Source organism: Parasteatoda tepidariorum, chromosome 10 (assembly GCF_982258835.1).
Source record: "Parasteatoda tepidariorum strain Cologne lab strain chromosome 10, Ptep-v5.0, whole genome shotgun sequence".
Lineage (NCBI taxonomy): Eukaryota > Metazoa > Arthropoda > Arachnida > Araneae > Theridiidae > Parasteatoda > Parasteatoda tepidariorum.
The window spans coordinates 57,903,516-57,920,853 of record NC_141764.1 but is presented as its reverse complement, the minus strand read 5'-3'; the positions used below and the strand labels follow the sequence as shown (position 1 = coordinate 57,920,853).

At 31.6% G+C, this 17,338-nt stretch overlaps 1 protein-coding gene across 3 annotated transcripts in view; it reads right to left on the bottom strand.

Annotated features, from left to right (window-relative positions):
- Positions 1-3,915: 3,915 nt before the first annotated feature.
- Positions 3,916-17,338, bottom strand: part of Nox (NADPH oxidase) — a 36,381-nt gene continuing 22,958 nt past the window's right edge. For all 3 annotated transcript variants that reach the window (XM_016069601.4, XM_087153719.1, XM_016069600.4), the window contains exons 9-14: positions 15,808-15,996; positions 13,762-13,894; positions 11,648-12,495; positions 10,417-10,626; positions 5,047-5,313; positions 3,916-4,136 (exon numbers count right to left, since the gene is read on the bottom strand). In XM_016069601.4, the coding sequence (XP_015925087.2) occupies positions 4,005-4,136; positions 5,047-5,313; positions 10,417-10,626; positions 11,648-12,495; positions 13,762-13,894; positions 15,808-15,996 (1,779 nt within the window). In that variant the 3' untranslated portion in view covers positions 3,916-4,004. The remainder of the gene's footprint in view (positions 4,137-5,046; positions 5,314-10,416; positions 10,627-11,647; positions 12,496-13,761; positions 13,895-15,807; positions 15,997-17,338) is intronic.

The window sequence follows — 17,338 nt, the reverse complement described above, 5'->3', positions numbered from 1 at the left end:
TTAGAGAAAGACAATAGAAGATGCATCCTTGATAGCACAGATTCAAACTAGCTACGTCTACGCTTCAGCACGCAGGCTACAAGCTAACGGTTTAAAAATTTTTTTTACTGGAAAACGATTAAGGTTTTTATATATATATCTTCATGTATAGGATGATATATTTTTACAAAGTATCCGATGTTAGCTCAAATTTTTTTTTTGACAGATGGTTTAGCGGATATTAATTCCATAAATCAAAGAAAAATTATGAATCAAACCATGTGTAATATTACGACAAGTGATTACGGCTGACGGTAAATATTTTGAAAATATTAATGTACTATTTTGATTTATTAAAATGAAATTGAGATGAGACTCAATTATTTTTCTGCAGCACCTTTTGTAGAAACATTTTGAACTAACACCAGAAAAGTTCAATTAGGAAATTTCAAATCCGTCAGATTTATAAGCTGCAAGAATAAAAATTTTAAAATTATCGGTACAACTAATATACATTTTTCGAAAACCGTTAGTTTAATTTAAGATAGCCAGCAATATCGATAATCTGTGTAAGGTATGTATTGTATATTATGCAACATATTTTCAAAAGCAAAGTGCTTAAGAGCTATATTTTAGTTTTAATGTAAGCAAGTCCAATGGCAAATTTAAATTAAGCAATGGGCTAATGGCAACGGTCTGAGAAACACCCCGTAGGATGATCCGAGCACACGGCATCACTATTTTGATCCTTTGCAGAGGAGAAAACTCCTCCATTTTGATATATATCTGTGAGAAGTCGGGCACTTTATATTAGAACAGTTTAACGAGGACCAATAACCCCGTTCACTGGTTCCCATCATAGACTCATTAGAGGGGTCACCCTCCCGTTTACTGACCACTATTCAAGATGCTTGACTTCTATGTTCTTCTGTGAACTAAGTCTTTACGATCAGTCTACTTGGGATCAGCACGGTGAACCGGGTTTGAATCCAATGATAACTGGTCGATCCGGATTCTACTTTCGGCTCGCATCGACAAAGTGATGACGGGCCAATTGTGGGAGGTTTTTCCCTCCATATAGCGCAAATGCGGTTAGTTCCATTAAAAAGTTATCCACGAAGACTAATTCGACTCAAATTCTTGATCCAAGATTTCCCTTGCTTTTTCTTAATGTTGTTCTAAATTACAAGACTACGGAGTTGAAACATTGATAATCAAACTCAAAATTTTATCTGTTCAACACGGGTTTTAAAATAAAGTTTGCGGAGAAAAAGAGGAATTCCTGTTCCTCCTTTCAAGTTCCTGAAGGAGAAACAAAAAATTATTAAGTAGAGCTGCACTTGTTTGTTGAATTTCTGTTCCGTAGAATTCTCTTGAAAGTTAATGTTCTTTCGTGTTTGTGGTTGTCATTTATCATAATCAGCAGCAAGTTTTCAGTGCTGGCTAAGTGTGCCATACACTGGATGGCTAGGTCGATATAGCAGATTTTAAATCCTCGGAAAAGTACCTCGAAGAACTTATTCTAAGCTCCTTGAGTTCGATTTGGTCTGGCCTTGTTTATGAATCATACAACTTAGTAAAATTTTATAACATATACGTCAACAGTTCATAGTTTCTTATATAGTTCGTCATCTTGAAGGCGATTGATGCAATAATGCGTGATTTGCACTTTTGAGCCACCAAGAATGGCTTATTTCACCGTATCTTTTACAACCAAACTATTCAGGTGTGCACTGTGCTCCACCGGCTACTGCTTAACTAAGATGTTTTAAGTACAATTGACTAGTACTTTGATCCTTTCGCTCCAAAGTTAAAATGATTAAGATATTTTCTCAAATTCAACAACTTCCATAGTTTCGCATCCCTACTCTATAGGTCCTGAGAAGGCTTCAGGGCATGCTATAATGCCATACAGGTGTCGAAAAAGATGAATGTCTTTTCCATGCAATCGGCATATGAACCAATGAAATTTTACATATTTCTCAACTATTTACATATTTCTCAAGAATTTTAACACCTTAATACTTAATTCTGTATTAACTACAGTTCCATTGCACCAACTGATATCAAGTATTTTTCTGACCATTTTTTCCTGTCAAGTGATCAGTAATACTGGATGCAATGGAATCTGAATGTTCTGTAGCTGGTATCACGTGATTATGTTTGTAGACGTCGAATTCTATCAACTTTACATAATGTTGTTCAATTAGTTTTCTGCTCCTCTTTTTCTCCCCCTTTTCAATATTTCGTATTTAAATCCTCCCGGCCTTCAAAATATTGAATTATATTTTCTTCGGAGTTTCCTCGAAGAATTTTAGCCTTTTTTTTTCTTTATAGAGTTTATGATGCTTAATAGCTTTGGTCACATTGTCCTCTGCTATCAGACCATAATCAGTGAGAGTAGCAGATACTATTAAAGCAGTAGGAGGCAAAGCAACTTGCTGTTTGAGTCACTTTTAGAGCTGCGGGAAGTGATCTGAGAGCTTCTTTAAATATGTCTGCTTTGCTGTTCTGGATCTCTTCTTTTCGGATGCATTCAAAATATGACAGTTTTATCACTTTCTCCTGGGTCTTCGAATTCCGTGTTGTGCATGTCCTTTTCACTAATTTAGATGCCATCGATTTTCCTACGAGGCACCTGAACATTTTTAATGCGGCGTCCTTCTTCGGTTTGTAATTTCTTGTCTCACCATATTTTATTTGAGTGTCTGGCAAAATAATGATACCAATAACCTTTTTTCGTGTTGGGCAGTAATTTGATAGAAAATCACCTTTGTATGTTTCTCGAAATGGATTTTTTCTTGCGTGGTTTCTTAAAATTATTTCATTTCTTAAAATAATTTTTAAGACGCTTTACGACCCACTGTGTACATAACATGCACGTGATTGTTGCACTTTCTTTACATATCTGTATTATTCTTTCTATTTCAACGATCACTTTTTTACTTAGTGAAACAAATATTTTAGCTTTTGACTCTAACTTTAAAAAGAAAATATTTAATGACATCTTCGTATGTCGGTAGATTTCCGCCACTGAGTTCTTGAGAGATGACAAATATGACATAATTTCTACACTTCCGTGTTTTGATCATGTAAGGCATCTTTTAATAAATCATACTTGTAGCTTCAAATTCAAAAGCAATTTCAGGACATATTTCCTCTATTACATTAATTTCAAATTCAGGTATTCCCCGTTTCGAAAGAAAAAGTTAGAATGTATGTTAAGTTTACGTTTGTCGTATAACTTATTAACTAGTTACAAGAAAAAGAAAACGAATGGTACAAGGTCATTTACTTAAATTTAGTTTTTAATAAAAACTGGTTGAGAGTTTTAATAAAGGCTTAGGAGCAAAAATGTTTAGTAACAGAAATGTTTGAGAGGTCATGTGCTTTTAGCTTCGAAACACTGATGAAAACGGATAACATCTTGTTGGTAAAATAAAAGAACATTATTTTATAAATTCAAAGTCATTGTGGGTTTTTAATAATGTTCAGAATACAATAATTTTTCATTTCATATTAAGGGTATTAAAATGAAACTTTTAAGGGGTCAAGATTTTTAAAAAGCGTTGTGTTCATCAAAAATGTAAAATGTTTGTTAAAATCTTGAAAAAGTCGAAATTTTAAAGAGTGTGGGATATCTAAAAAATATTTCAAATAGTTTTTTTTTATTTAGGAACTTAAAAGGAAACTTTTGTGTAAGCATGTGTGCAGTAATAGGTGGCTCTGACACACAGCTCAGTTTCAGCTTTTAGACAGTTTCTAGACTAGACAGAAGAAATCAGGGCATTTTCTTTGCGGACTTTCCAAACTTCTATTTTTTTATAAACTATAATCCTGCAAAGTTGCTTCATGTAACAGATAATTTGTTACTCAAACTAAATAATGAAATTAGAAAATTGAAAATGTTATAAATTGCAAATAATAATTGGCACATTTATAGAACAATAAAACAGTAATTTATTTTATAAAAATAATTTCGATGAAAATTGTAAAAACATTAAAATTTTAACGAAATAAACGCACTAAAAAATTTCTTTTCTGAATCGGAATCCAAATTCATCACATTTGGTTTGCAATGTTTTTGCTAGTTGATTTGGCCCACAAAAAAATACTGTCACCTTTCCCTTCTGCTGCTCTGCAATTGAAGAAAACACCTGAAATAAAATATTCAGCTATTAATATTATTAAGTTTAGAGATTATTAAACTCAATTTTTTATGAAATTTCAATCTTAAGAAAGAATTTAAATTTCAGATTATTATTAAAAGCGCAATTAGGCCTTAATAGTTAGAGCAAAGTTCATGAAAATCTGAAACTGACTTTCTTAGTTAAAGGCATGTAGAAGATATCTTGCTCTCCTCACCGTTTGGACCGCTGGTTTATTACCTGTTTGACTGCCCCTTATCTTCAGTAGACAATCTTTCTTTTAGACGATCTTTCTAGCAAAGTTAACAGTTAACCGAACTTACAGTTAATAAAAAATAACTTTAAGTTTGTTCAATAGGAAAAGAAACGGCTTTAGGACTCCAGGAAACGCACAACTGAGAGATTTTATTCTGCATACAGAAACAAACAGAATTCATTACATTACAAGCCGGCTAAAACTTTTTCATGGCAACCAAGTTCGAGACAAAAATTTACTCTGAAAAGAAACAGTTACGATGCTTGTGCGAATACTGTTGTTTATTACTTACCACTAGAGTAATGTTGATCTATTTAAGCTCTCGAAAGAAAAAATTGGGCAATGGATTATTAACTATACATCTTAAAATCGGGCACAGTTTGGTGCGAATTTCTGGGTGGAATCATTAACAAATAATTTTTATTCGATTTATTATTTCAATTTTTATTAGATTTATCATTCCAATTTTTATTCGATTTATTACATAATTTAGATCTTTGGAGTTTAAGTTCAACCAACTGGGTGAACTTTGCTACAAATAAAAACATAATTTTATAAGTTATGTATGCTTAAAATAGAGTAAAATTGCTAAAGATTTATGAATTCATGAGCGAATTTTACAGTAAAATACGTGATTTAAAATTGAAATTAGAAAAATAGAACCTTGTTCCAATCTGGCCTGCCAGGTTGGGTTCGGCTTTTTAACCCTGTGATAAGATCTCTTTTCTCTTTCTTATAAAGAAGATCCAATGCCATTTGTAGACCCACTGCTTTCATATCTGTCCGGTGTAAGGCCGATGTTATATACATGTGGATATCCAGAAATCTGTCTTTCTCCTCAAGTTGAGCTTGTTCTATTTCGAGTTCACTGAGCAAATTCACAAACCACTCAAATGCACGCTGATGTCGATTGAGCCAGAAAAAATCCACCTGCAATAAAATGATTCTCAAATTTGGTGATTGGAAAACTTTCTTTAAGATACTTTTGAAAAAAAAAAAGACTAGACACTAAAAATGAATATTAAAACATAAGTTTTAGAACTTCTCTAAAATTATTCAACCAATTTCGCTGAAATTTTGGATTTTGATAATTAAAACCAGTTTAACATGCTTAAACTAATTTTATTTCGATAATTAAAATAATCTACAGCTATATTACTCAAACTAAAAGACTAGTTTTTTTTAAAAGGTAATAACAGTTTCTGAGTTAAGAATGCTGGAAGTTCATTTAATTCTTCCCCTTTGAAATGGAAAATAGAAATAGAAATATTGAGGAGCACAAAAATAACTCTTAGAAAATTGTAGAACTGTTATAGATAAACAGTTTCTTTTCAAAAATGATTACTTGTTTCTCTAATTTATTTACATGGATTAAAGAAAAATATATGGCCTTTATGTATATTCTAGTTTCTGCATTTCTGATTTGATATAAAAACCTATTATTTACTAAACCTCCTTCTATGAAATATTTATAATCCATTTCATATAATATTCCTTAGCATATTCTTCTGTATGTAATATGATTATAAATACTTGCAAGACAAACAAAATTAATAAACACTTATTTCCTCAAACCTTTTTCAGAACTCAATCTGGCAGCGTCAATTTAGAATCAGATGGTAATCATGCGCATCAGCCAGACGCATCTGTCATTCATTTATTTATTTATTCAATTTTAATTTAATTCTTAACAAGAAATAAATTTCATCTCATTCTTCCCTGCATTTATGCTACTCTACTCACATCAACAAGATTTCTTCCAGATTTAAACTGTATAATATTTTATATATTATTCTCTAGGGACATATTCAGACGTCTGGCATTTCCGACAGCGTACAAGGAGAAGTTTCAACTTCTCTTCGGGTAAGAAATATTCATTTTCGGAAATAAATTTCTTTCATTTCTTTTTTGAAGCTCAGTTTGACAAGGAAATATTTATTCGGACATTTTATACCCTTAGGTTAAGATGAGTTAAAAGGAAAGATACAATTAGACGATCACATATTTATTTAACAAATTTATAACTGGAAACGACGAGCAGATAGAATCATTTGACTTATTCTGATGTAATGTTCCAAAGTGAAGACATACAGCCTAAACAATACCATCTACTATCAATATCTTACAGATTTAAAAAAAATTGTAGTAGTACTTAAATGTGCACATTTTTTGACAACACACCGATTTATTAAAATTTGTAGTTACAAATTTTGGGGATCATGTTCGCGTGTATGAAAACTCGAAAAAGATGTTCATAGAATGAAAAGCATGCTTCTTATAACTGGTATGCACTATTCATCTATAATTTTAAAGATGAGAGGTTAGACGTCTAGATGAACTAAACAAACATTAATTATAAATTTGAGTACTCAGATTTGAAACTTAGATAAGTCGCAACGCCTGTCTCAATATTAAAGGAAATTTTATTACTAAAAATATTCCATTTAAGCTTAAAAGTTAAATAAAACAGGTTGAAACAGCGTATGCTAGTATTAAAAGCTTGCTGAGACGTAATTTTATTGAAAACTAAAACATTTGCACTTTTTTCCTTTTTTAAATATTTTTGCAACGTTATAAGTAAATCTTGCAAGCTACTCCTTACATTTTCATTCACTCAGGTTTTCTAAAATTATTTTTTACTGCTGGTTCATTTGATTTTATTTGTTTGATAAACATGTCTGATAAATGATAAGACTGGTTTTAACTATTAAACATAAGTACTTATTGATTTAGTTATGCTGCGTTTTAGTTCTTTAACAGCGCCATTAAACTATTTTGATTTAAAAATAATTATTTAGCGATTCCAATTTGTGCATTCATTTAATACGTTGAACACTACGCTAATTTTACATGGCTTGCCCGTCTGCCCAAACTGTAATTAACTACAAACTAAAATTGCTAATGTTAGACAGATTTTGCTAGTTTTAAAAGGTTTAGCATGACATATATGACAAAAGTGGTGAGTTATATAAGACTACGAATTGTTTAAAAATAGTGGTGGATAAAAATCTACTAAATAGAATTTATTAAATCAAGAATCACTATAATTAAGTAAATTTTGAATAAATTTTCTGCAATTCCATAAAAGAGTAAATTTTATAGTTCTATATCATGTTATACGCTGTCAGACAGCTGTTTTTCGCGGCCTATGTGAAAGGTCAGTGTCAACACGTGGTGCAGACGCAGCCTAAATGTAATTTCAGTGTCAGCCACCGGTGGTTGACACAGCCTAAATGTAATTTCAGTGTCAGCCACCGGTGGTTGACGCAGCCTAAATGTAATTTCAGTGTCAGCCACCGGTGGTTGACGCAGCCTAAATGTAATTTCAGTGTCAGCCACCGGTGGTTGACGCAGCCTAAATGTAATTTCAGTGTCAGCCACCGGTGGTTGACACAGCCTAAATGTAATTTCAGTGTCAGCCACCGGTGGTTGACGCAGCCTAAATGTAATTTCAGTGTCAGCCACCGGTGGTTGACGCAGCCTAAATGTAATTTCAGTGTCAGCCACCGGTGGTTGACGCAGCCTAAATGTAATTTCAGTGTCAGCCACCGGTGGTTGACGCAGCCTAAATGTAATTTTAGTGTCAGCCACCGGTGGTTGACGCGACCTAAATGGAAAGTCCAGTGTCAGCCACCGATGGCTGACGCCGTGCTCAACGTGTTAATCGGCATTGAGCGGAAAAAAAGGAAATTTCATTTTATTATGGTGTAAAAAAAGCTCTTACAAATGTTATTGACTCGGAAAATGAATAAAAATATCGTTGAGTCAACAATGAAAACAATCTGCCTTAATTACAAACACAACTATAATCAATAATAGCAAATAAGTGTACAATTTGATTTTAACCAATTTGCTGATTATAATACATGGTATCCTCACAAATACCATTTTAGCCAAAACACATTTTTTTTTGTTTAAATTGTTAACATACGTTTACTGAATAACAATTATCCTTTAAATGAAAATATAAGCTTTATAAAAAATCAGCATTTATCGGTTATTGGTACCATGAAGCAACGTTTGTAAGATTCTGATTTACACTGGTCAAGGGAGCACGATAATGCACATAGGTGCATCGAATAGGACAATATCGTGCGTATTCTGCAAAGCGATAATTACTGAATATGATATTATTCCAAATGCTGCTAAATTTTATTTGGGAAAAAAATATTGACACCAATATAGAAATTAGATTTATTGGGAAAGTATCGTGATAAGTTTTTGACAATGTATCGCAATATTAAAATTTTTACATATTAGTCATGGGTGTTAATATTTGTTTGAGTGACAACTCGAAAAAGTAGATCCGATCCTTATAACCGATAAGTAGAAGATGAGACGATGAGTGTCAACAGCCGACAGATCCCCAAAAGTATCAAAATTATATATTTGAATATACACATTTAAGACTTAGATAAGTTAAGTCTTAACTCCTGGGTCTTAATAATAAGAAAAGTTTTTGATCACAAAAATCTTTCGTCTAGGTTTAAAGTTAAGTGAAACTAGTTTTCAGGCTGAAGTCTACTTCAATTATCAATTAAATGTGTTTTATAAATGTAAAGACTGATTAACTTTTTTCATACTTAAATACTCATTTACTTGATTATGTTGTTTTTTAGTTCTTGAACAACGCCATTAAGCTAAATTATTTTCTTAAATTTAAATTTTTACATTATAATGTATTGTTTGCTGTTTTAGGTTTGTGCAATCCTTTAGCTTAAAGAAATTTATAACATATTTTACAAAGTAAATTCACCGGCTTGCATAATTAGTAATAGAAAATAAGTGCACAATTTGATTTGATAAAGTTTCTAATTTGATTTATTATTCATCAAAGATGTCATTGAGATAATTAAATTTATTTTTAATGTTAGCGTATGTTTCACTGAACCTTTTAGTAAAAAAATGTCACCACGATACCATACGAGCATGTAGGAGACAAAAATTAAATCCACTTTCATTTGAGCAATATGAGTTACCGTTACTGTATGATTGTTTTGATTTTTGACTGTACGATTTTAAGTCTCGAAATTTCACTTATTTAAAAAGGCGAACTAGCTGGTCACTGGAGGATGCAAGTAAGATATTTTAAAATTCATTTTGAAGCCAAACTAATTTGTAACACCAAATATGAAAACATCGCTTCAAACAGGACTATTTTAGTGCACCGCTTCAACTGGAAACGACCGAAACGGAACATTACCAAATACTCTTATTCAAATTCTGAAATTAACTGCAAAATATTTAACTTACACAAAAGCAAATGTGTTTCAAGTACCTTAATTTAATTATTAATTACGCTTTTAAATAAATAAGACTTTTGTATGATCGCCAGTGACAGCCTTTGAGTGAAAGAGAATAGAATTAGCAGTTGAAAATACATAAAAGGAGAAATTAACTTAATTGAATTTGTAAATGTCGGTCTCATTGCATCTGGGGAAAATATTTTTTTGGATTCAGAAATACAAAGAGAACTGAAATTATTCCATGTAGTAACGCATATAATTAATAAGATTGTCATGTCTTACACGTCTCAACTGCAAATAAAGTCTTTTTAAGCAGTTTTCTTTTTAATTATTCGCTCGTAAAATACTCAAGTGGCGGCCTAATTCTAGCAAAGAATGCTCCAACATATCTGATAAAATGCTTTCAAGCCAAACTGGTTTTGGTCTTGATCGAGCAGCGGGAAACAAAGAAGTTAGTTCGTGTTTCAAAATACCCCAGAAGACTTATTATTTCCAATTTTTTTAAGAAATAAAATTTTTTTCGTGTTGTGAAAGGACTTTTTTAAGCATGCAAAAAATTGTATGATGTTTAGAGATTCGAGAACATTAGAATTTATCTTCCATTTTTATATAAGGTATGTATTTTTTTAGAAGTTGATCAACATTTTCAGATTTCACCTTTAGAATTATCACCTTAATATACTATTAACTAATATACTATACATTCACTGTGAAAAACACTATATCAAGCTTTATTAATTTAATGAAATAAATGAAAAAATATAGAAACAGTTGTAAATGAACTTACCTTTTTAAGGTGCATGTTTGATACTGGAAGGGGATCAGACCATTTGTGGTTACAATTGGGGCATGTGTGCCTAGATTTTCTATATTGATACATAATGCTTTGCAATATACTGGCAAAAGGGGTTACTCCAATACCAGTACCAATCAGAACAGCATGCTTTGCGTGGAATATGTGGCGAGATGGAGATCCATAAGGTCCATCTAAATATATCTGAAAATAAAGAACAACTTATAATACCAGTTGCAAAATTTTGAAAATTCCTAAAATCAAAAATTAGTTGCAATTAACAGTAATTAGTAACAGTTCCAATCGCAAATATAGTTGATTCCACAATAGTTTTTTAAATTAAAATTTAGTATTTGTTCACTGAGCCAAATGACAAATAGCTACGGAGTGGATTTAAGCTTCTTACAAAATTCACACATTTGAGAATTGCTTTGAATCGATTTAAAAAGCAATTTTTAATCAGGAAATAAAAGTAACAGAGAGGTTGCGTCAAAAAAAATTCGCAAGGAGCTTTAAGCATCAGACATTTAGATGAAGCTTCACACTGAAATTTTTCACCGAAATACGTCCGAGAAAGAATTGTTCACGTGAAAGAATTTTTTTCTACTTCGAGCAGTTTATGTGCATGAAATTTTCATTTAAGGTATACTATATAGAACAAAATACAGTATTCCTGGGTCAAAAACATCTGAAAATTATGGTCTGCGTATCTGTGGGAAAATCTGATGAGCATTGTTTAAAATAGACGAATAGAATATTGAAATAAACAGAAACGGAACCAAGTTAGTATTGCCGGAATTCTAACTAGACTTGTTATAGTGCAAGAGAGTACTTTGTGTAAGTTACTATGAATTGAATTAAAAATAGATTAGAATCTCCAATTCTTTAAAACAATATTTGTAAAAAAATTTAGGTATCGTGGACATTTGTGTTTCTGCAATTCATGTCATTCATTAACAGTATTCCGTTATTATTTCAGGTGTACGTTTCGTTACTTAAAAAAATCCGTTACGTACGTTTCGTTACCTAGTAAATCCATTTGAACTTTAAATTGAAATAAAAAGCGACAATCTATGGAATCTATCCATCATTTATGGAAATCGGAGGTACATTTAATTTTTTTTAAAATTATAAATCGCTCTCATGCAATGTTCAAAATAACTCAGTTTCACTATCTAGATTTGACCAAAAACAGAATTTTTGATTTTTTAAAGTTATGACTTACTTTTAAGGGTTCTTGTTTTACAATGACATTTTCAAACTCGATTTCCCTATTTAAATCCTTGATTTCTTCTTCAGTGGGTAGCACATCTTTGTCTAAATCCATCTTCGGCTCTTCTTCCTCATCTTCTGCGACGGTTGGCATTACAATGACTGTTTGACATCGTCGTAAACCTTTCTTGGCAATGGAGACTCGAACCGATTTCCTCTTAGATTTTGGAAATCCTTTTACTGATAATCTTGACGAAGATCTGTTTGTGGTAGTATCAGGTCTACTAATGTTAATGCTTTGTTCAGCCATGTAGCTCCTAATATCCTCTCGATTCTTTTTCTGTATTGCTCTGCTTGTAGAATTTGACGTGAAAGACGTTCTTCGCCATACAAGATCAACATTTGAATTGATGCTCAGGGAGCTCACGCTGTCTTTATTTGAATTATTTTGCTGTCTTCCTTTACCTAATTCCATTTCTATGACAGTTTGGTTTGCATCGTCTTCAGATACAAAAGATGGATTGACAAAGGTGTCATCTAGTATGTCACTGCTGGAAGAAATCAGGGCATTTTCTCTGTGGATAATTTTTTGCTCTGGTTCAGGCGTGCAGATAAAAGTTGCATCGTTTATTTTTAAATAGGACAGAGCGCTACAATTTCTATCTGTACCCGCTAATACGTCTGATGTTGTAGAATCTCGAAAGCAATTAAGCTGCTCGCTGCCTACTTGTGACTGACACTCAACTTCCAAATTTTTCGCTAATTCATCACTTAGAACAGCTTCTTTCTCAGTCCTGTCGAAATAATTGTACAGGCTGTTAGTCCACTCACCGACTCCTCTAACATGAAGCCAAATAACATCTATAACAAAGAATGTAAACATAAAATAAAGAATTTCGTAAATGAAGTTTAGGATATTTAGATAATTTAATATTTTATCCCTGTTTGTAAAATATCTATTAAAATTTTAAGAATGCAATTAAAGGGTTATGAGAGTAGTAAGCTCAGTAAAATAAAATGAAATCATATTTATGTGATTCAGAAAGTGTCTGTGAACGGTATTAATAGAAGAGTTGTTATAAAAAATTTAAATTATAAAATTAGAGGACTTTTAATGGTCTGATTTTTTTTGTGTTTTCTCCAAATAAAGCGTATGAGCTGAAACATTGTGTCAAAGCAGTATGAAAAAAAAAAAAAACAGAAATAGCTCAAAATACGTGTTTAAAAAAGGGACATAACTTGAATTTAACGGTTAAAAATAGGAAATGAACACAGATCTTAAACTACTGTTATGACTATTGTATTTAAAATAAAAAAAGGAAAATTACATTTCCGTAATAGCACGTTGTAGAACAGGGAGGTGACGAAAGTTAAGAATCCACAGCTTCGAGACCAACTGCGTGATTGTGACAACGTAATAGGGCATCGCTCACAAGGCATCTTTACTTACCATTCAATATGGGTTGGCTTAAATCAACACCTCCTAGAAGAAGGAAGGCCTCAGCACGGATCAATTTAGTAGTCCGATGTGACGAAGTTAACTGCGCAGTTGATGAAAAATAAGAAAGAAGTCATTACGTTCGGGGTACTAAGCTGCGCAGTGGTAGAAAATACGAAATATGTCATTACGTTTGGACTACTAAAGGATATTTATGGTAACCCGTGCTGAGGCTTACATTTTCTTAGGAGGTGTTGCTTAAATGCGTCTCATGATTGACTTCCGGTACTTTTAAAAGTATTTTGAGAATAATATTTTATTTATGGTGTTAAAAAAATGAATAAATTTTTATTGTGAGGTTGTACGTGCCTGGACAGTTAATTTTAGATTTCCATTTGTATTAACTATCAACTTAAGTAAGTTTTGTTAACAGTCTAAGAATTGAAGAATAAATTGTTTTGAAAAATAGATTGGTTTGCCAGAAAATAGGATAAATACTTTCGTTATCTCAGTCACAAAAATTTTAAATGAAAATACACCAAAAAATTATATTTTTAATAACTTATTAATTATGTTTAAAAATTAAGAAAATATGAATATGAATGATTAGTAATAAAGCACACAGATTGCTCATTGAGTAAGTAATACATTGTATAAGTATTTACCATCAAATGCATAAAAGTATTTACCATCTAATTCTGGAGCACTGCTAATTGTGAAGGGATGCCATTCATACGTTGCAATCGCGGGAATATTTATGTAAACGTAATCACCAGGGCGGTAATCAAATTTGGGAGGCCTCTTGATAACTAGTTGAGTTACCTGAAACAAAATTGGATGTGATGTCGAAACTTAATCTATAATAAGCTCACAGACAAAAACTCAGTCATAGTAAAATCATATAAACATTAGGTCTGTTCCACGACATGGAGCTTTTGGAGCCCTCTAAATTTCTTCAACTTTTGAGAAGCTTGTCGTTTAACAGTTAACATTTGTTACTCGTTTAACAGCATAATTTTAGATTGATTCATTTTATAATTTTCACATGATATCTTTATTCTTTAATAATTTTTTGCCAATATTTTAATTATTTCTTTCAGAAAATTAACGTACAGTAAAAAGTTCAAATCTTAAAGAATAATAAACAATTCACGATTTCTAAAAATTTCGGGAACATTTCCACTGAATTTGGTTTGATCGCTTTACTTTTAATGCACCAATAAAATTTTCATTTTCTAAAAGTATGGTTCATATGTATTTCTATTTTGCTGAAGAAGTGACAAAAAGTATTGTCGCAGCAGTGTTGGAAAATATTTTGTATCGAAATGAAAAGTTTGTTTTTAAAATAATTGAATTCTGCATGAAATTCTTTTTAACAAAAAGGGAAAATAATATCTAAACTCTTCCTTTAAGATGAAAACCCATTGAACTTTTCAGCTTTTTTTCGAACGGTATCGTCAGAAGAGTTTGGAGCTGATTTCGAAAATCCATGTCGGGAAACTAACCTATTATTTACTACCTTATAACTGCACCTCGATTTTATTAAGAAGTGAGTTTACAAGGTTCTTACAGGTAGGGGATAAGTTAAAAAAAACTGGGTCCCCATTTTTAGGTTTTTTCCAAAGAATCTGAATACAATTGCTTACTTTTTAATTTTTTGAACGATAAAAATTGCCTTTTTGCTCAAAAATAGAATAATGTAAAAATAACACTCCATTTTGGATGGTAAGTTAATTTTGGAATCACGCAAAAAACCAGTTTTATGCAGTCTGGTCGGTTAAGCCGAGTATCTATATATATATTTCTCTTACACGGCGACAAAAAAAGCCTCATTACAACTCCCCGAATGGCAACGCTAGAAAATCGACCAATGATTGTGGCTAAAAATGTCACATGCCAAATAAAGCTGAGGTGGCTCAACATATAGCGCTTTTAAAAACGGAAACGAAAATAACCAGAGAGAGCATTCTCACTAAATGTGATCTCTTCCGAAATTCACCCTATCAGCTGCGGCATTCTCATACTATTAAGCTAGGCAGAAGTGAGTAGTCTTTGTCGATAGATCTCTATGTTAGTATTTTGTCGAAAGCGCTTTTCTTCACGAATTTATATATTACGAATTTATTTGACGATTTTTGATTTATATCACGAATTTATTTGTTTTATTATTGTTATTCATTGAAAAATGAGTCTCAGTCGTGCTGTTACGCTTTAAGATTTTATACTACAGCACATTTCTAATATATTTAACGAATTACATGTCATTTATTTGATTTAAAATTTATTTTTGTGATTTAGTATTTACTAAAAAGATGTAATTTTTTTTAAAAAAAAAGTTGTTATATTGATTTGAATGATTTTTTTTGAATTCTTAGAATTTTGTGCATTTGCAATGTAAATAAGTTAGTAGCGAGCGAAGCAAAACATATAAGATTGTGCAGCAATTTTTGGGGGTTGGCGAGCGTTAGCGAATAGTGGGCGCAGGCCCACTAGTATTTAGAAACAACGAAGAAAAGAAAAACTATTTTCCACTAAAATATTTATTTTTAGCAATAAATTAATAGTCTAAACTTCTTAAACTGAAAAAAAAATAATCAAGGAACATAAGGAATATATTTAGAATTTTGCATAGCTGTAGGTTTATTCTGCCCTTCGTTTACAGTTAAAACTGTATTCAACCTTTCAGGAATTTTGACTAGCATTATTGTGACTGCTCATCAATAAAAATTTATTACCTTAGAAGGTAGAAGGATTCCATGTTGAACATATGCTACCTTATTGCTGGATAAATGCCGACTAATGCGGGTAACGATTTCAACTAAGAAGAGTAACGCTGGTGCTAAAAACCATTTCCAAAAATGAGGGGCGTGTAGTATTAGACACATCCAAAACACAAACGATAATTGATGGAGGTAGTAAAATACCTACAAGAAATACAAATGATTAGTAACAGATATTTTTTATAAGTTTCATAAAAATACAGAGACTATTATTAGTTTAGTTGCAGCTCAAGAAGAGAAGTGATTACGCATAACCCTGTGATTTGAATCAGATTTAATTTGATACATATAAGTGATATCAAACCTGAAGGCTGAGTCGAACCTGATTGGCTTTTGAATAGACAAATGCCATGATTTGCATAAGAGGACGTCAATTGTAGGCATCCAATTCGCTGTATTATTCTATGTATTTTGAATCAAAAGTTTCTATTTACGCAATTTGATGCGAAATTTCTGGGCTTTGCATTACAACTAACAATTTAGAGGTCTTCATGTGATTTGTTTCTGATTCTGCAGAATTCTATAGCATTTTTATGCACTTCAACTTTGACAAGGCTTCTTAAAATATATAGAGGGGCAATTCCTATACACTTTGTATGTCAACTTAGATAAGAGAAACTTGTTGCCATATTAAGTCTAGTACCAATTGTAATTCCACGGTTTTGTACGACAAGTGAGGCAGGAAATAAATATATTGCCGAAAAAATATTTAAATATGCGTATATGCCTGTAGCAAATGTGAATAAGGCAAAATAAACTTAATATTCATGAAAAAAAATTGTGTAAAAATAAAATTTTTATGACATTGATCCAAAATATTAGAATAATCGAATATCATTTGATGAAAATAAAACATTTTAAGAAGTTATAATACATATAGATTTGTAAGTTATAATAGTTTTAAGTACGAAAAGAGTTATTAATATAACTTATTTTCATTTTTATATTGCTATCTACACCATTGAGTCATTGTCCCCCCCCCCTCGAGTATTTTATATTGAATTGAGTAAAACCAAATCTGAGCCCATAGGATTAACACTTAGAAAGTACAGCTTACAAAATATAAGTAAAATAGTAGCACAAGTCGAAAATAGTAACTTATGCTAGATTTATGCTATTGTAATTTATGCTAGAAATACATTTATGTCGCTTATAAGCCATCAATTCTATTGGCTAATGTTTAGTTTCATTGAAAATAGGGTGAAGCAATATTTCATCTGTTTAGATAGTAATTGCAGATTCATAAATAGGTACAAGTCAAACATTTTTCCTTTTGTGCTTAAACTAGTATAACTTTTGAGCTATCAGTCTCCAACATGTCTTTACGTGATACAGCGTAATATAATGCACGACATTATGTTACGTTGTACGTACATTACATTGTATCTCACTAGTTCAGATAGCCTACTAGTCTAAATTGTAAATAAGTTATGGATAAAAGTACTTTTAATATACATTGAAACTTTCGTAGCTTCTGAACTATCAG